This window comes from Sycon ciliatum, chromosome 6 (assembly GCF_964019385.1).
Source record: "Sycon ciliatum chromosome 6, ocSycCili1.1, whole genome shotgun sequence".
NCBI classification, from domain to species: Eukaryota; Metazoa; Porifera; class Calcarea; order Leucosolenida; family Sycettidae; genus Sycon; species Sycon ciliatum.
In genome coordinates, this window is record NC_088648.1 from 6299635 (window position 1) to 6320657 (window position 21023).

Genomic DNA, 21023 nt, shown 5'->3' on the forward strand with positions numbered 1-21023 from the left:
TCGCATGCAGGTGTGACTTTTATTTCGCCACCAGTTGTAACCCCGCCCCCAGTAGCCAAATCAGTCAGTTTCACTGGCTACATCACCATGCTGTGGGTAAGACCGCTTGAAATGTGCTTGGATCCATACAAAAACTGGATCCAAGTGGATCCAGTTTTTGAATTTTTGAAATTTTTGCTATGCTGTGACGTAGCACTTTCAAGCCCTATTCAAATCAGGTATTTCTATTCAAATCAGGTATTTCTATTGAAATCAGGTATTTCTATTGAAATCAGGTATTTCTATTGAAATCAGGTATTTCTATTGAAATCAGGTATTTCTATTCAAATCAGGTATTTCTATTCAAATCAGGTATTTCTATTCAAATCAGGTATTTCTATTCAAATCAGGTATTTCTATTCAAATCAGGTATTTCTATTCAAATCAGGTATTTCTATTCAAATCAGGTATTTCTATTCAAATCAGGTATTTCTATTCAAATCAGGTATTTCTATTCAAATCAGGTATTTCTATTCAAATCAGGTATTTCTATTCAAATCAGGTATTTCTATTCAAATCAGGTATTTCTATTCAAATCAGGTATTTCTATTCAAATCAGGTATTTCTATTCAAATCAGGTATTTCTATTTAAATCAGGTATTTCTATTGAAATCAGGTATTTCTATTCAAATCAGGTATTTCTATTCAAATCAGGTATTTCTATTTAAATCAGGTATTTCTATTGAAATCAGGTATTTCTATTCAAATCAGGTATTTCTATTCAAATCAGGTATTTCTATTCAAATCAGGTATTTCTATTTAAATCAGGTATTTCTATTTAAATCAGGTATTTCTATTCAAATCAGGTATTTCTATTCAAATCAGGTATTTCTATTGAAATCAGGTATTTCTATTGAAATCAGGTATTTCTATTCAAATCAGGTATTTCTATTGAAATCAGGTATTTCTATTGAAATCAGGTATTTCTATTTAAATCAGGTATTTCTATTTAAATCAGGTATTTCTATTCAAATCAGGTATTTCTATTCAAATCAGGTATTTCTATTCAAATCAGGTATTTCTATTCAAATCAGGTATTTCTATTCAAATCAGGTATTTCTATTCAAATCAGGTATTTCTATTCAAATCAGGTATTTCTATTCAAATCAGGTATTTCTATTCAAATCAGGTATTTCTATTCAAATCAGGTATTTCTATTCAAATCAGGTATTTCTATTCAAATCAGGTATTTCTATTCAAATCAGGTATTTCTATTCAAATCAGGTATTTCTATTCAAATCAGGTATTTCTATTCAAATCAGGTATTTCTATTCAAATCAGGTATTTCTATTCAAATCAGGTATTTCTATTCAAATCAGGTATTTCTATGTATGTGAACACTACTCTGAGTATAACCTTTGTGTCCACTGCTTACAGGTATGACAACACTAAAGCTAACTGGTAGGCTTATAGGCCGACGGTGCATCTTAAAAACTATACTCTTGCTGTTGTTGTTGTATTTCGAGTCGAAGAACAAAAGCTGAATACAGGCTTCTATCCTTCCAGGCCCGGAGCCAGCTCCTGAGGGGTGCTACGCGCCCAGGCCGACTGCAGGGCCGATCATTTACCCAGGCCCGGCTTTTATTCACGGGAGGATGAATCTCTAGCACTATGCTGCATTGCACCTGGCTGTTCCAGTTACACTATGACATGCCGATATTGACAGATACATGTCCATTGCATGTAGTTAGCAGAGTAGTTCTGACTGGGCACAGAGAACAGTTTAGGAGAGAGAGAGAGAGAGAGAGAGACTCCACAACGAGCAGGCGCGTAGCCGCAATGGGTCAGGGCGCACGTGCCCCCCCCCCCCGCACTAAAAATGTTGGACCTAGGTTCAGCAAGCACATAATTACCATGAATAACATGTACCAACCATCATACACATATGCAGTCATGCAACCTTCCCCCCCCCCCCCCCCCCAAACCCCACCCCTAGAATGGAGACCAGCCCCTTGACGAGGATAGTTGTTCAGTGCTTTCCACATAATTGATCATACACGGACAATCCATGAAGCTGGAATTGGCAAACACTGGTCCGGCCATGGCCGCACCAGCCATACCAGTGACACCAGCCATACCAGTAACACCAGCCATACCAGTGACACCAGCCATACCAGTGACACCAGCCATACCAGTGACACCAGCCATACCAGTGACACCAGCCATACCAGTGACACCAGCCATACCAGTAACACCAGCCATACCTTCCAAAACGAAAAAATAAAATAAAAAATAAAACTGATCACTTACCGTATGCAATGTGCCCATATTGCTACTGACGGTAGTAAATACTGATGTCATGTTGATCTGAGAAGACACTTCACTGGCACTCAGTCCACTCACATTGCTACACACAACCACACTCTACAACAATACAGCACATGCACACACACACACACACACACACACACACACACACACACACACACACACACACACACATACACATACACACACACATACACGCACACACACACATACACACACACACACACACACACAACACACCCAAACAGAAACACAAACCAGAAGTTAAACAGATACAGAAGTAACCCAGGCCCAGGGAACATTACACACAATCCAATCTAAGATCAAGTTTGAGTAAGTCCTTTCTAGGCATTATGCCTAGGCCACGGTATTGGAGCCAGCTAGGCTTCCCTGGCTTTAGGAGCTGCATCCTTGCCTTGATCCACAGAGGGTGGTGGTGTTCCTACGGATGCGGATAACTTGTCCTCCAGCCTAGTCTCACATGAACAGTGTATTTATAGGATTACAGCAACATGCACTGCAAGGAGAAACATCAACACTTTAAAATATGTTTTGAAAAGCTATGTTGATTTGTCAAATAACAACCTCTCAATTACTTGCTTCTCAATCAAATACTCAGTCAAAGAGCTGAGAACAAAATATCTACATCGATTAACAGATAAAATAAATAAATAAAAAATAAAAAAATTCGACGTGTTCGCGTACCGGGCAGGTCAAGAACAAGGAGTCGTACAACTTCCTGGTCAAGAACCACCTTTCCGCTTCCGATTGACAGATGCCATGACAAAAATAAGTTTAGTTCTGGTCAGAGAAATTAAACGTCAAAGAATAAAGTAGCGCCGCGTTCACGTGCACAGACGAGTGTGTGTGTTTGTGTAGTTGTAGAGGTGTGTAGCGGCCAACACGGTTTTACTCTCGAGTTTGGATTTAACAGGCTCTGGTCAGTACTGTCCATATACATGTATAGTCATGTAGATACCGCAACACACAGTAATGCATGGACCACAGTAATGCATGGACCACAGTAATGCATGGACCACAGTAATGCATGGCCCACAGTAATGCATGGCCCACAGTAATGCATGGACCACAGTAATGCATGGATCACAGTAATGCATGGACCACAGTAATGCATGGCCCACAGTAATGCATGGACCACAGTAATGCATGGCCCACAGTAATGCATGGGCCACAGTAATGCATGGCCCACAGTAATGCATAGACCACAGTAATGCATGGACCACAGTAATGCATGGCCAACAGTAATGCATGGCCCACAGTAATGCATGGCCCACAGTAATGCATGGCCCACAGTAATGCATGGACCACAGTAATGCATGGCCCACAGTAATGCATAGACCACAGTAATGCATGGCCCACAGTAATGCATGGGCCACAGTAATGCATGGCCAACAGTTATGCATGGACCACAGTAATGCATGGCCCACAGTAATGCATGGGCCACAGTAATGCATGGCCCACAGTAATGCATGGCCCACAGTAATGCATGGCCCACAGTAATGCATGGACCACAGTAATGCATGGCCCACAGTAATGCATGGCCCACAGTAATGCATGGACCACAGTAATGCATGGTCCACAGTAATGCATGGACCACAGTAATGCATGGCCCACAGTAATGCATGGCCCACAGTAATGCATGGACCACAGTAATGCATGGTCCACAGTAATGCATGGACCACAGTAATGCATGGACCACAGTAATGCATGGTCCACAGTAATGCATGGACCACAGTAATGCATGGACCACAGTAATGCATGGCCCACAGTAATGCATGGACCACAGTAATGCATGGACCACAGTAATGCATGGACAACAGTAATGCATGGACCACAGTAATGCATGGACCACAGTAATGCATGGCCCACAGTAATGCATGGCCCACAGTAATGCATGGACCACAGTAATGCATGGCCAACAGTAATGCATGGACCACAGTAATGCATGGACCACAATAATGCATGGCCAACAGTGATGCATGGACCATAGTAATGCATGGCCCACAGTAATGCATGGCCAACAGTAATGCATGGCCCACAGTAATGCATGGACCACAGTAATGCATGGCCCACAGTAATGCATGGCCCACAGTAATGCATGGACCACAGTAATGCATGGTCCACAGTAATGCATGGACCACAGTAATGCATGGCCCACAGTAATGCATGGCCCACAGTAATGCATGGACCACAGTAATGCATGGTCCACAGTAATGCATGGACCACAGTAATGCATGGACCACAGTAATGCATGGTCCACAGTAATGCATGGACCACAGTAATGCATGGACCACAGTAATGCATGGCCCACAGTAATGCATGGACCACAGTAATGCATGGACCACAGTAATGCATGGACAACAGTAATGCATGGACCACAGTAATGCATGGACCACAGTAATGCATGGACCATACTAATGCATGGACCACAGTAATGCATGGCCCGCAGTAATGCATGGCCCACAGTAATGCATGGACCACAGTAATGCATGGCCCACAGTGGTGTGGCCAACTGCAGTTCTGGTAACTGAAATCAGACCCCCTGAGCGGGTCTAGTAGTCTCTGTTTCGTAGTGTTACCATCCCGTGTTGGGTCTTTGCGATGTGAGCTCACCGCTCAGGGGTCTGATTTCAGTTGCTAGCACTGTAGTTCATGACATAGGCAATAAATCAGGTAATTTGGTCAACACAATTCATCAACTGCATCATGCAGCTGTACATCCCCTGAGTCTTCCTCTAATAGAAATGACGGTGGACAAGATCCGAACAAAACAGATCAAGTAGTGTGTCTGGCAAAGGACACACACACACGCATGTGCACACACACACATATAAACACATGCAAACACACATACACACACACACACACACACACACACACAGGCTTACTTCATTAGTCCATAGTCGCACAAGCTGATCCCAGGCAAGCATTAGCTGATCCTCGATATCATTGTTATCGCTGGTTACCACAGATCTGACCTGGCAAGCAGAACAATGAACAATGAACAACGGATATTGAACTGATTGATGCATTCAACTACGCTTATAACGACACTCGGCGGGGCACCAAAAAGTGTCATTCGCGAAGTTTCGTTATACCCGAAGTCTCATTATAAGTTTTACAGTTGGATGGGACTTTGCTCTGGGCATGAACATTCTGTCGTTATTCGCGAATTGACGTTATATCCGCAGTCGTTATTAGCCAAGTTGACTGTATGTCTTTTCGGACTGACGGGCCGGGTACATGCTTGCGGTGAGAACCGGCTGCCTAGCTGCACATAATCAATTATGCAGGGAAGACAATCAGGTGGTCCTTGACAATGCCGGCAGAAAAATTGACAGATTTTGATACTTTTTCTGGTGTGTTTCGTCACTTTGCATGTTTGGTATGTAGATAAAGAAATGGAGAATTCAAGGAAGTGTCTGGCATAATGTTTGTATGGTTCTCTGCCAAATTTCACTGCTATTCAAACATAATCTGCCAATTTGCCGAGCGCTATACGCATATGGCTACAAACAGGTGCTGATGCTGTGAACAGCACAATACGTGGACATATACGCAATCTAACCCCCCCCCCCCCCCCCCTAATGGTAAACTATTGTGTCCATTCCCGAAGGGAACTCACGACGGCCGCTAACACCCGGTAAACCCTGAACAGCACAATACGTGGATATACACGCAATCCCCTCCCCTTATGGGTACCAAAGCCGGTCCAGTAGGCTCGGCTCAAGCCGTACCAATAGCCTGGTTGAGTTTTCTCCTCGGCCACCCCCATAGTGAAAAGTATTTTGAGTTCTAACATTTCGCATAGTGCAGTGTTGGCAAATGGCAAACGGCACGAATTGGCTTGATTTTTCATAAATCCACAGAGGGAGGTCCCCCCTTTACTACACCCTTTGGGTGAAGCTGCACGAATCGATAATAGCTTCTGATGCCCATGCCCCCCCCCCCCCCCACCCAACAAAACACATGTGAATACACACCACCGCCACCCCTTCCCTCCCTCCCTCCCTCCCCTCAGACCTCAGACCTGCCCATCGCGGAAGCGATGATAGCGAACAGCTATGTTAGACATAGCAACTTGTGCTGGGATTACACCATTCAACAGCTTGCAAGGCTGATGAATTGACCGCCACTATTTTTAGCCTGGTATCCACCACACAGCTGATTGAAGTGACTTTTTCTGGCCAGTGAATCCCTATTTTTCATTTTTCCATTTTTTCTTTTTTTCTACACACACACACCACACCACATACTCCGGCATACACTGGCTGTTGGTAACCACCCAGGAGAATGAAAGAAAAGTCAGGAAGAGACCGAGAAAGAGAAGACGTGTGCGACCATAATCGTCGGGAATTGAACCCGCAACCTCTCGATTGGAAATCAACTGCATATACCACTGCACCATATGGGACACACACACACACACACACACACACACACACACACACACACACACACACACACACACACTCCCTCCCCACACACACACACGGACACACCAGGGAGTCCAGTGTCCCTCATTGAGGAGACGGAACGATACCTACCCCGGTGCGTATCCAATTTCGACCTTGCTGATGTGCTTGTTCCTTCATGCTTTGTAACATACCCGTGACATTGCCTTCACCCTGCCACATACTTCAGCAAAGAAAATATGCAGTACGCCGCAAGCACAAACACACACACACAGTCACACAAACACACACTTGTACTTGTCGCTCACTGCCAAAACTCGTCACGTGGGATTCCCCGGGAGAGGGGTGAGAGACTCAAAAGAAATCTTGGAAAGATGACTCAATTGGCTATTGAACCGCCCAACGGCCGACACCCCCATGAAATCTTCAAAACTATGGGTGGACTTGAAAATGATCCCACTTATGGGCTCCCCACACCTCAGTAAATGGGTGAGGACAAGGTGCAGAAAAAGGATTGAAGGCATCAGGGTATCCGTCCCGGGATCCAACTGCAGTTACCCCTGCCCCCAGTGAAGGTAATACTTGCTACTAGTGTGGGTGGCTAAATCAGAGTGGATCTGATACAAGCTTCACTAGCACCATGATTACACAAGAGTTAATCTAGCCAGAAGTAGTCCATGGTTAACAGGTATGTATACTTCAAATAGAAAGTATATGAACCCTGCAACCAACGAAGGTGGTAGGTACAACATTACACCTTCAAGCAGCCGAGCCCGTTGGCAACAGACCCAACGCTATCCGGCATAAGTGTACCCACCAACCAAACTAGCTGGCACAAACACACACACCCACGCGCGCACACACACACACACACACACACACACACACACACACACACACACACACACAAACACACACACACACACCGACTGGCTCTTTGTAACACTGTGCACTGTTCCAGGTCATACAAATCCCTGGGCAAGTCTACCAACACAGTCCCACAGCCAGGGAACAAGACAATCTTTTGAACACAATTTCAAGCAGAGCAATTCCGGCACTAGCTGGGACTTGCCGTACCGCTCACCTTCTCAACTCTGGATACATCTCAATGACGTGCTGTCCAAGAGTGGTGCTTTGTCGAATGATGTGGCCACTCTCACTTTGTACCTGCGCGCCATCACCATCCACAACAAATACAAAACAAACGGAGCAACTGAACGCTGAGCAGATTAAACAGTGCAGTGTAAACTGAGTAGCGAAAACTGGGCAGGGGGAACTGGGCAGGGGGAACTGGGCAGGGTAACTGGGCAGGGTAACTGGGCAGGGGGAACTGTGTAGTGACAGGAACCTGGAGTAGTACCATATCAGACGTGTTAATACTATACGACGAAGTGCTTATTCAGCCCCCGAAATTATATCTCTGACAGCTCTCTGAGAGGTTTGGCAGTGATGTAATCAAACTAATCATCTACAGTGTCCCCACTAACACGCAGACTTTGACTTAAAGTCTGCGTGTAAACGCATTCTGATGCTTCCGATTGGAGACTCAACATTACAATTCATTTCAGCGTGGCCAGGTCTTACAGTCGCCTTGCTCCTTTCTACAATCTTAAATCCCTCGCCAATACTTCATTCTTCCAGCTAGTGTGCAACCAGATGCACTTATCTAAAAACTACTATGACAGCAGAATTGCTGGGCGTATTTACACAGTTCATGCATATCTCGCATATGCAGCACTTTAGAGTACCGAATGGGGACTAAAGTGGAAGTGACTGAAGAAGCTTATAGAACAGAAAAGGACCAAGGAACTACAAGTTACGCTATACGCTACTGGAGAAGCTTTTGTGAAGTAAGGGATATGAGTCAATCAAGTTCTAAATCGCTTTGAGAAATAGTTCACTACATGAGGCTTGCCCTGCAGGGCTGTGAGCCGTACCTGAACAGCACAGAAGAATGCCATCAGGAGAGTGGTCACACACAACACTAGGATCAACAGCAAGGACACAAACTTGTCCGTTGTCGACAGCAGACCACTGACTATCTGAAAACAAGTGATGAGAAAAGTGAAGAAACCAGCGGCGGAGAGAGAGAGAGAGAGAGAGAGAGAGAGAGAGAGAGAGAGAGAGAGAGAGAGAGAGAGAGAGAGAGAGAGAAAGAGAGAGAAAGAGAGACATTGTGACTGTTGAAGGACAATTCTAATCTGTCGCAAAAGTAGCATGTGATGGAAAACACAGGCAGATACAATATGAACAATTCGTTCATAGAACACTTAAAAGCAGACTTCCAACTGATTTTTCCACCAAAATTGTATGACCTGCATCTGCACCTGCATCTGCATATGCATCTGCACCTGCATCTGCATATGCATCTGCACCTGCATCTGCATCTGCATCTGCATCTGCACCTGCATCTGCATCAGTTTGTGGATCAACACCTGCAACCAAATTCTTTAACTTAATTGACTTTAACATAGGCCAATCAAGCAATATCATTGGGTACCATAAACATCTTGACACTGCATTTTACATACCTTCTTGTCTGCTTGGCTGATAAATCTGAGGATAGCGCGCATTGGTGGAGGCATGAGCGCATCTCGACGCGAGTGTATCCATGTACCGATCAAGTGCTGGGGTCTGGAAAGCTGCAAAATGTGCCACAGAAATACAGCATGAGACTATGTCTTGGGAGGGGGGGGGGGGGGATCTAATGCCCTAATGCCCACTCAAACACACAAACACAAAAAACATCTTCCCTCCCCATACACGCAAATACACAAATACACGCATACCTCTCTTGCAAATGCCGCCTCGCCTATTGAATAATCTGCGAGGAGATAATAATTTTAATAGAGCTATGATTAAAATGAAGGCCGCAGACATTGCGCAACTCAGTTACTTGTTTGGCATGTATGTGTATTTAATAAGCATATAACAAAAATAATTCCCAAGCTCTACCTGTAGGAATATTCAAACATTACACCCTCCACCAAGACACCCCCCCCCCCCCCCACACACAAGACTCGTGTAAGTGCATTTTAGCACAATGAAAGAGACCATTTTATGTTGACAGTTTCTTGCTTTCAAAGCACAGTGTCAAATTTCTAATCAGAGTAGAGAAAAGTAATACAGGGCTGCATACTTACATAGACAATGGTGTCTGCGTGTTTCATATGCAAACAAATAACTGCAGTATTGGGTATAAGAAAGCTCACAGGGCAATAAAAACCTCTCCAGATCCAGTAACCATTTGACTCTATACTTCAACCTCACGAACAATAACAGGTTTCTACTACCAGATCGATTGTCGTTACTTGCAACGCCAACTGTTCAATGCGTGCTCCCTAGCCCACAACAATTTATTTATTTATTTATATTTACAACAATTTATTTACTTATACAGCATCTCCTGGCTCGCCGAAAGACTGCCAAAAGTGAGAATGTGATCTGTTTTGTGTGTGTTCGTATTTAACCCTTTGTGTACCAGCCCCATCTGGAACCGTAACGTATGTTACGGTTCGACGCGCCGTTCGGCGGCGTCCTTGCTCCGATCTACTCGCGGTTTGTTGCGCTGGACAGTTGAGATCCCACTGCAAATTTCGATGTATGCTGTGGGTAGGTTGCCATTTGAAAGTATGGAGAACGACCGCGGCGAAACGTGCGCTTTGCAAATTCAGACTCTCCACAGGCCCTGGCCTAAGCCGGGGGGGGGGGGGGGGGGGGGAGAGAGTCTCCGAGATGAAGGGTGGCGACCAACCACGGCTAACTACCGTATTTTACCGGTTGTAAGTCGACCCCGGTTATAAGTCGACCTCCCTATCTGGAGGTCTCAATTCTGCGTTTTAAAGTTTTCACCCAAAGAAGCACTACTAACCACCTCCGGCTACTAACACATCAACAAATCATGTAAACATTCCTTATTGGAGGATATAACGTCCCAATCCTTGAAAAAGGCCAATAAACTGGCAAAATGTGTAAACATGGTGCACTCGTGCATGCAGTGCAGGTCATTTTTTGTAAGATACTGATAGTTCCCGGTTATAAGTCGAACCCCGGTTGTAAGTCGACCCCCACCCTTTCTCCTTCTATTTTCAGTCGTAAAAGGTCGACTTACAACCGGAAAAATACGGTAATTCGCAACTCACCAGCTGGCGGGTGGTGTCAACAATGCTGAATCGCTCCAGGATGAGCCGTACCACAATCAACGTGGCAGGGATGAGCAGCAAGCACAGCAGCCACGGGAACTTATAGAGCATGAGAGCAAGGCAGCACCATACAACGGCGTAAAAGTAGACACCGCTGTGTTCCAACTCAGGACCAATGAACTCCTGGAATACACTGCGCTTGCGATGGGCACGGTTGCTCCACGAGCGACGCAGTTCGTAGCTGGTGGGAGAGTCGCGTCCTGTTCACACACGCACACACACACACACACACACACATTTGTGCGTGCATATGCACCCACGCACATACACACACCCACGCACACACACATACAAACACATAAACAGACACGCACGCACGCACACACAAAGACATACCAACATGAAAGTACCCCACTCAGCACTGCTCCCTAACTGTAACGCATCACGTCTGCATCACGTCTGCATCACGTCTGCATCACGTCTGCATCACGTCTGCATCACGTCTGCATCACGTCTGCATCACGCTCAGGTAGAATAAGGACACTTTTCTGGTGCCGCTGTACTTCGAGATCATGGCTGTGATCGCCATGGTGATATTTGGTCGATGTCATGTGATCGGCGTGATCTGCGCGTGATTGAAGCGCCATCACGAACCAAACTACTACTAGGGACTTCAGACCATTTTTTCAAATCGGTTTTCTGTGGCTTATGTTTTGCTTTTTGGATAGGTTAGAGCTTCCTGAGGAGTTTGGTCTTTAGTTTTTCTAAATCGGACAAAGGAAACTAAAGTTACAAGCAAAATAGTCATCGCCTATCACCGGATTTGTCCGACAAACGTCCCACACATTTGAGATCAGAGAGATATGTCAAACTGAGAGAACCCACTTTCCTTGGCAACGCATAGCAACCGCACACCAGATCCAAAAACAATCTTGATTCTCCGCATGAAATAGCTGAATAGTATGGTTTACAATGTAGTGGGTAGTAACAGGAGACATTGATAATACAGTCCTGAGATAGCTTCGGACTGTTGGCGTGGTTGGTGTCAAGAAAAAGAATGATCACGGAAGAGGCACTGACTAAGCTCAACATGTACATGTACAGGACATTGTATTGGCTGGGGTAATCGTAGCACGCACATCATCATCAGCAGAGATACAGCAAATAGCAACAAGAGTATACAGCACATCTCCCAGTTCGGCACTCTTTCAGCTATTCTTGCGGAGCTCAACCAGATCGAGCATAACAGCATTGGAGACAAGAATCGAGGCATGGACCGAAACAGCCAAGAGCAATTCAATTTGTACATCAGCATCATTTAGCGCAGGATACTTCTCGCTGCTTTCCATACTGTGACTATGGCGGCGCTGCACGGCAAAGTACAAAAAGGAATAATGCAAGAAATAGGTCTTCTGGAAGGGGAAAACAGTAAAGATTACCTTCTATCTAGACTAATTCGAGGTCGTAGAATACAAATATCACATTTTCAAGAAGGGGACCCGGACGGATCATATGGTTTCTCACCTTTCCCTTCCATCCGCATACGTATCTCCGTCAAAAATGAACGTAACAGCTCCATTCTTGCTGGTCCCAAACGAAGGCAAGCTCCAACAAGACGAACCGAAACTTTCTCCAACTGTACAAGACTTCCTTCATTTCGAAAAACGGTTCCACATTTCTTTACACGACTTGACATATGACCATCACACGATTTGTGCAGGCGTCGATTTGCACGCTTTTGGGCCAAGAAGTCACGTGGTCTGAAGTCCCTACTACTACGTAGCTGGGAACGCGCACGCGCATGCACGCCAAACAGTTTTCTGCTACACCTCGTGTTTTTGAAATGCAGATTTTCGGCTAGCTGGATCGCGATCGGGAGACGACAAAGAAGAAACGATCTTGTTGTGACTATACTTTGCGCTTGTCGTCGACAACAGTCTTTGTCATTGACATTGTTGTTTGTCTTTTGAGCGTCCACTCTGGCCAACTCCTTTTTTCCTGAACCGGGTTCCACTGCTTCTGGGGTGTTCGTCTCGCAACCAGTAGCACCAACATAATCTTCTTTTGAGTAAACATGTTCAGCCATCTGCTGCTGTGTCGGGAAGGATTTGGAGGAGTATTGCTGGTCGTATGGACCTGGAGCAGTGGAGGCGATGTCGTGAAGAAGGTACGATTTATTTTATTGTTTGTGGGCTTGTTCGTTCTTGCCTTCATTGTTGCGAGGTCTGCAGCTAAGTGGTACATGTTTGTAGATCGGCTATTTGTGTATGTTCTGTAGATAATGTCAAAGAGATAATGAACTACAATGTTACGTTGTATATGGAGCCATTCGGCACAGTGATCTTGTATACTAAAGGTGTAGAACTGCCAGGCTAGAATCTATCCCCGTGAATTGCGCGGACAAAACTTGAAAAAACAATCGTGCAAGCGCCGCCATATACAGGTAGTTCAAGCAAATGCGCCACCGAATCGTACACCTGAGAACATCTCTTCAGATCAGGGCAGGGAATAGCTAAACTTTACTACTCCCTGCTTCAGGCAGTCTACTATAATGACTGTAGTCTGGTCTTGGCACATCATCTGCAATGTAGTCCTCGGCATCACCAGGATTACCAGTACAGCTGTAGTGTGTGTACAGCTAGCAAGTGATAGCTGTGAATCGACGCATGTACGAGTACTCTGCATACATCATGTACACCACTGCTACAGTCCATTCATAAAAAGATGGGCGGTGGCTCTAGTGAGCTCCCGTATTTTGTTATCATTCATGATTTTATCCTGCACGATGCAGTGCCGCGAAATTTAAACAAGGGCTATAAACAGGTACCTCGCCTGGAGTTCGAGCTGCACAATGTACTGTTGCACGTGGAGTGAAACGGCCTGGACTTTCATGGTTTTGCCCAATTCATTGCTTTTACGACAAAACCTGGCTGCAATCCTACTGTAAGTCAACAAGTATTTGGCGCAGATATATTTTCGGCCTGATCACCTCGGTATTTGGCCGAAAATTTGTTGCAGTCGAAATTTTGTTTTGCAAGTTTCAGTGTGACAGTGTATACAGGCAGCAGCGGTACAGGCCGAATTTGTTGCAGCCGAAATGTGTGTTTAGCCCTGGGAGGCCGCAATTTGAATAGGCCGAAAATTTGTACACTTACAGTATTCTTCTTACGGCTTGCTCTTTGGAGAAATAGACTTTCAGAAACATAATTGGAAGACCGCGGTGGGGCTCTAAGTTTTTCTTATGACATTTTACCAGCCTCCGCGAAATCAAAATCCTCGTTGTTCTGGCCTCTCGTGTACAAAACAATGCAAAGTACGGGAAACTGGCCGCGATCGCGGCTCACAGTTTTGATCAAGCCGCGTAGCGAAAGCTCGGCGTGAGCCGCGGCCTCCCCGCCAGCCCGAGCCGCGGTCACTATCGTAATGATGACGTTTCATGCCGCAGATGATGTGCAGCGAAGCCGCAGTGGAACCCGGCCCTTATGGGTGGACTGCAACCAAAGATGCAGCGCGCTGGTTATTGCGCAGACTATCCTCGATCTGGACACATGTGCACTAAGAAAAATTAAGAATCATGCGGTGTCAATGTGGAAGAAAATGCGATTCATATTCAGTTCCTATTATTATTAATATTATTATTATTATTACTTCCTCCGCGTCATCGAAATTGTCGCAGTTTGACTAGTGACTTGTCACTTGTTACTGACAACTCCATAAGCTGAGCCATTCAAAACTTACTACACAGTATGATAGTCTGAAGACTAGAGTAACGTTCCAGGACAGTTGGACTTAGAGTTTTCATGCGGAGATGAAGTCCTCGTCGTCGCTGATGTCAATGGACGCAAAAATATCGTTCCGAAATATTTCAAGGAAGGTTGAAAGTTGGTCGCGCCTCATCTCAAACGCTTTGACTTTCTCCACAGGACAAGAGCTGCTATGCTTGTCGTCTGCTAGCTCTGGATGATTTCTACTTCACCACCAACGAAGCCTAGTAAGAATACATGATCGTTGCGAGGTCGGTTGGTTACCGTCGGCGGAATCACCTCGATCTTGAAATGAACTTTTTTTAGCCGTGGCATGCCCATTTATTTTAGCTATGTGGTCACAGCTCATGCAGGTAATTGTACTATCACGTCCAGCGCGCCCTCTTCTTCAGCATCACTGCCCAGCCCTGATTCACTGGTACACCGTGGTATGGCACCTGCACGTGCATCACTAGCACTACATGTAGAGTCTACACGGCTCTTGCAGGTGCAATCATGTACTGAGTGTCTCGGCCAGAGCGACAAATTTTATCGCTGTTGCAGGCATTTAGTTTGCTGACCCCTCGATGTTTCTCCAAGCGCTGCCACTTGTTCCACGAAGTCATTATCACCCCAGCTAAGGTAAAACAGTGATGATGCTTGATTGAATGGTCATAAGCACGAGAAATGTGCAGGCTGTAACGCCTGACTGATCTCAGCGAGTCGAAATTACCATCGCAGCGACATCAGCGAAGAAATTGCGTCTAGTTCAAAAATTCCAGCTTCCAATGACAGAAAATAGAACTTTGCCGTCACCCTATACTGATGACCGTCGCCTATGTCCGATTCCTTGCCTCTGGTACGAGTGCTGGTGAGTAAATACCCCGTTTTATATCAAAAGTCAAACTGCGACAATTTCGATGACGCGGAGGAAGTATTATTATTATTATTATTGTAGGAGAGAAAAGGACTATGGATACGAGTTAAGAGTAACTCTCCATCACTGTAACATGATACTATAATACAGTCAGAAAGTGCAATAACTAGGCACAGAACTGACAGAGTACTGAAACATTCGACGTCCTGACACCTAGCTTCAACACATCTGAGTTACTCTTAACTCGTATCCATATGTCCTTTTCTCTTCTACATTTATTTATGGCTCAACATCCGAGTTTCAAATTATTATTATTATTATTATGCACTTACGCGTCAATGTCAGCGGTGGTAAACCGCCCACAAATTCGCACGTGCTAAATGGACTTGGGAAATGAGCACCGAGCATTCGGGGCGGCATGGAAATAAAAGAGCAACGACAACAGATTCAGTTCCTAGCATGCAAAAAAAGTGCAGGTCCGTGAAATCCTCCCAGATATGCAACTACTCTGCCTTTTCTTGTCTTCTTTCAGGTTGCGTTTTGCAAGGAAGGAAGTTAATATTTGAACTAGAAGGTGCGGGCTAGTGACCTGAAGCAGTAGCAGAAGAGTACGTTACTACCCGTGAAGCAAAGTGTTTTCCTCGTGACAACCCGTGCGCGGTCTCTGCCTACAGCGGGATGTCCGCATATACGCTGATGTTCGGTCCTCCACCTTCTTCCACCATACGATTAGTAATATTACTACATGTATTAATAGGTTGCGGCACAGAGTTATGTCTTGTCTCATGTCACCATCTGTGCATACGCGGTTCGTGCATACGCGCGTGCTCGCGCGAAATGAACAATGTGATCCATATGCGCATGCAACCTACCCTTATTCATACATGTACTGATAGTGTAGTCAGTTCTGTTGTTAGTTTTCTGTTTCGCAAGTGGAAACAAGTTTTAGTTTGTTTTCCTCTGCTCGAATGATGTGTTTGTTCTTGCAATAAGTCCTTCCGAATAATACCTTTCTCCTTGTCTGAGTCCTGTTCCATCGTGTCTGTTATGAGAGTCAAGTGACTTTATTAGTAAGGGTTGTGACAGCCCGGATGGCACGAAATTACGAGTCCAGTGATCCGACATTCTGTTGACTCTCATAACAGACACGATGGAACAGGACTCAGACAAGGAGAAAGGTATTATTCGGAAGGACTTATTGCAAGAACAAACACATCATTCGAGCAGAGGAAAACAAACTAAAACTTGTTTCCACTTGCGAAACAGAAAACTAACAACAGAACTGACTACACTATCAGTACATGTATGAATAAGGGTAGGTTGCATGCGCATATGGATCACATTGTTCATTTCGCGCGAGCACGCGCGTATGCACGAACCGCGTATGCACAGATGGTGACATGAGACAAGACATAACTCTGTGCCGCGACCTATTAATACATGTAGTAATATTACTAATCGTATGGTGGAAGAAGGTGGAGGACCGAACAACTGATGTGTATGGGACAGGCTATGAAGAGTGGTCCGGCACATACAGGCGTGTCAAAGAAGGTGAGTAGTGGTATTGTACTTCTGTCCGAATGGGTTACGTTATGATCTGTGAATTGGTCATCCAACGACCTTAGAAACTGGTAGGATCTGTTTACACTATGTAATAATTATGCCCTGCTAGTGTGCGGCAATTGCTGTGAGTGCAGGTGGAATCTTGATAATTCGAACACCAAAATGCCGGGGGAAAAGTTCTTCCGGACATTCTAATTATCCAAACATGTACGACAACACATTATGTATGTCAAGATGCTAGCATTGACACGCAGAATGGCACTACACACCTTAGACACAGATTTAGTGGACACCGAACTGCCTGCGCATGCAAACCAAACTGATTTGAGGAAAATAAAGTGAACTTCTAAGGGTGCGTTCTTATATTCTCTAGCTTCTAGAAGAAGAAGAAAAGAGAAGTCGAAGAAACTGGGATTATTCAAGAACGGGTCTCGAAAAATTCGGAGATATTTTGCACATGTCAAGCAAAATGAAGCGCCAAAGGGGCCGCGATCTTGAGTGATTAATGTAATATGCACGTGCGCGTATGCGAAAAGGGAAAATCGGTCCCGGAAGAGACTTCTAATTGAGCAGTATGTTCTAATTAAGCCATGTTCGAATTATCAGGATTTTCCCTGTATTAAAAGGATTATTAAAAAAGGAGTCAATGGTATATTCTATGTGACACTAGCATCCACACAACTTGAAGGTCCGGCGGCAGCATTGTGTGTACTATAGTATGCATTATTGTTTCTTGTTGGAAACGCTGATCAAGACTACATCTAGTAATATAAAGGCAGATAGTGCAATTGTTTCAAAGAGCTGTTGTATTTGTTTCAAACATTTCCAATGTCTGATATGCAGGCAAATATTTGAAAAATGCTACAGTTCCTGTTACAGCACGACAGGTCATTCATATGCACATGCAAAAGAACTGATGGTTTCGGGGGTGATAAAGAACATGATTATACTCGTGACTGAGCATCATTGTCATCAGACGCACTGTTTCAGTTTCAGAGTGGTGGACAAGAGTTGCTGTGTAGCTTATTAGGCAGCAGAAAAATGCATTCTGAAGCAAACTGACGAACTGTAGCAACCCACAATGTTGAAAGGCAGCATAATGCTGCCATTCCCAGTTCTAGCTGGTATACTGTGAACATTCAGATTGATTAGAGTGGTATTTTCCATACCTTGTACACGAGATACTTTGCCCACTTGTACCTCTCCCTTTCCAAACCTGTTTGCCGTAGTTGCTTGAACGAATTGGTAACCTGCTGTTTCAGACATTTCTCTGCTGTGTGGTATGTGGCTAACTCACATGGAGACAGTCCAGAACCCGTTTTCGCTCTAGTTTTAAGCCGGTCCCAGTCCTCAAGTGTGCTAGTTTTTCCCGTCACCTTCTCAATTGCGTTGGCCAGTTTGCTAGTGTAGCTCCCACCGGAAGAATTCGGGACCTGATCCACCACCAACAACAGTGTTGGTGTCTCAGTCTGCTCATCAGTGGGATGTGGCTGTGCCGTAGCTTGTGGCTGTGCCGTAGCTTGTGGCTGTGCCGTAGTTTGTGGCTGTGTCGTAGCTTGTGGCTGTGCTGTGACTTGCGTCTGGGTTGTTGGTTCTGGCTGGGTAGTGGAATGCACGTCGTTTCTTGGAGGAACCTCGGGCTGGGTGGCCATACATGTATGTGGCTCTGCGGCTGGTGGCTGCAGGTTAACTGGAAGACCCACACCTTCATCCAGAATCCGTTGCCACGCTCTTGCATTTTCTTCCTCTGCATCTTCGATTGTTGCTGCGCGGATGTGCTGAAGATGTGGGCCTTCCGGTCTGGTTTCCTGGTCGTCTGGGCCATCATGGAATATGATTGCGTTGTCATGCCCATGCCACCACACTCCCTCACCTTTCTCCAAGAACCGAGCGATTGTCGTAATCAGGGCAATGAAGTCGGGTCCCAGGTTGTCTCGGTTTACAATAGTAGCCCGGGAAGGCTTGAGCTGTCGAGCACTTTTTTCAATACTGCTTGTCTGCTTTTTTTTTGTGCTGGTTCTTTCTCCCTGCAGGCGGATTATTATCTCCCTGGTAATTTCCTGAGGCCTTCTGCTTGTGGTGGCAAGGGCAATTTGGCGAGCTTGCCCTTGCACCCTCTCCAGCGCCTCCGTGTTGCATGCTCTCAGGTTCACGACCGCCAGCTGCTGAGGAGCGTGGAGAAGATCATGGAGGTAACCTCCATATAATGTGTCTACATTTATTTTTGGTTTTGTTATAACTTTTTTTAGCAGGCCAAAGTGGCGCCACAGCACCAGTGACATGTGTAGAAGTTGCTTGGGGCTTCTGTCCTGCTCCCCCGCATAGCAGATCCGCGTGATCTCTGTCATGCTCCGTAGCAGCTGTTTCACGGAGGTTGGGCAGTCCTCCTTTCCGTCCATGGCTGCATGCAGTAGTACAGCAGCATGTCGCCAGTCACACCCTCGGCTGTGTTGTCGCCCAACCTGGCTGTCCACAATAGAGTCATACATGTCCTTGACTTGTCCGCTGAGGGTGTGACTTACTTCTTGAATCACATGTGCCAGGTGGCCTTTTACATCGTGCAGCGGTTCGGTGGGGAATATGGTGTAGTCTTCTAATGCGTGCTGGGCAATGTCGGCAGTGGGGTTTAAAGCGAGAAGAGCTGGCACGCGCTGAACACCACGGAGTACATCCTTGAGTGTCGACGTGGTGCTCAAGTGTCTGGCTGCCAGCTCTTCTCGCTGCTCCTGCTGGTGCAATTTTGCCAAATTGCGGCCTGGCACTTTGCCGTATTTTCCCGCCGTAGCAAAACTTTGGAGGGTCTTCACTGACGGCACTGGTCGGATGTTGTCTTCATAGTTTGAAATTGAATCTGACTTGACTCCGCATCCACTTCCGCACTTGTAGTGGCTTCTGCCAGATCGGCTAACACCTGCCTCAAACCAGCGTGCCGCCATGTCGCCTGTAAATCCCACCAACTTGTCGACAATGGGGTCTCCACCGCTAGTTGGAATTGGGACTGCAGCCACATGTAGGTCTACCAGCCTGTCCGGGATGAGTTTCAGCTGATCGACCTCTGAACACCCGGACAGAGCCAGTAAACGTACATGTGGTGCTTCCACCAATGACTGCACTTTTCCATCTTTGTCAGAAATGTGGATAGCCGGGTCATAAACCACCTGTACAGTTTCGCACAGCATATTGTGCCCCAGCACGTCAGCATGGTCATTGCTGATGATCAAACATCGTGTGTGGTGGCACTTGTAGAGGACATTGATCAATTCCGCTGTGCTTGTATTGTCGTTGTAGACTTGGCCGATCTCCTTCAGCTCTTTCGCCACATCCCCTCTATTCATCTTGCTGTATTCGTCTTTTGTTCTGTTGTTCTCCTTCATCAGGCCAGCAGCCTCGTGCTCCTTCAGCAGCTTCTCTCGGAGAGCCAGCAAGGGCAATTTGCGGCCTTTCACTGCAAGGTGAGTTTCAGAAACTATCCCATTGTTATTAATTTTTTGCTTCACAAGCACGCACCCCTCGCACTCCTCGCCTTCCAGCAAGTCGTTCTTTTCCACTTTGTCCTGAATTGCCGCTTTCAGGCGCTGGCTGGCCATTTGCTGCGGAAAGCTGATTCCATTCGTGAAGCGTTTCCGCTTTCTCCTTGCGTGCTGCTGCCGTGGTGGAGAATGTTGCTGAACATCAAATCCTTCCTCTTGCAGGAAATCCTTAACGATTTGGCCTCGATTTGCACTGCCAACACCGTGCTTTGTCGCAAGGGCAGTCCAGTTAATGTGTTCTCCTGCTGCAGTTGTTCTCGCATCTTCAAGGAGGGCTTCCTTGTCAAATGCATAGCATGTGGGCGTGTGTTTCCTTTTTCTAGGATTGCGGGCTTGTGCCGATTCTTTTGTCTCGAATGAACGGCGCATGCGCTGTCGCTCCATGGCAGCAAAGCTGGTTCTGTCTCCCAGGAGAGTGTTCACAT

At 45.7% G+C, this 21023-nt stretch overlaps 1 protein-coding gene and 1 long non-coding RNA gene across 3 annotated transcripts in view; one reads left to right on the forward strand and one right to left on the reverse strand.

Moving 5' to 3' along the window:
* The window catches only part of LOC135819247 (transmembrane protein 245-like), a 35503-nt gene that overhangs the window by 8280 nt on the left and 6200 nt on the right, over nucleotides 1-21023 (reverse strand). For both annotated transcript variants that reach the window (XM_065332418.1, XM_065332420.1), the window contains exons 4-10: nucleotides 10886-11145; nucleotides 9275-9385; nucleotides 8681-8785; nucleotides 7828-7910; nucleotides 6876-6966; nucleotides 5217-5306; nucleotides 2290-2403 (exon numbers count right to left, since the gene is read on the reverse strand). In XM_065332418.1, coding sequence (XP_065188490.1) covers nucleotides 2290-2403; nucleotides 5217-5306; nucleotides 6876-6966; nucleotides 7828-7910; nucleotides 8681-8785; nucleotides 9275-9385; nucleotides 10886-11145 — 854 coding nt within the window. The remainder of the gene's footprint in view (nucleotides 1-2289; nucleotides 2404-5216; nucleotides 5307-6875; nucleotides 6967-7827; nucleotides 7911-8680; nucleotides 8786-9274; nucleotides 9386-10885; nucleotides 11146-21023) is intronic.
* LOC135819248 (uncharacterized) lies at nucleotides 12703-16527 on the forward strand. Its single transcript, XR_010553881.1, has 2 exons — nucleotides 12703-13052; nucleotides 16038-16527. It is a non-coding gene; the product is annotated as an uncharacterized LOC135819248 (long non-coding RNA).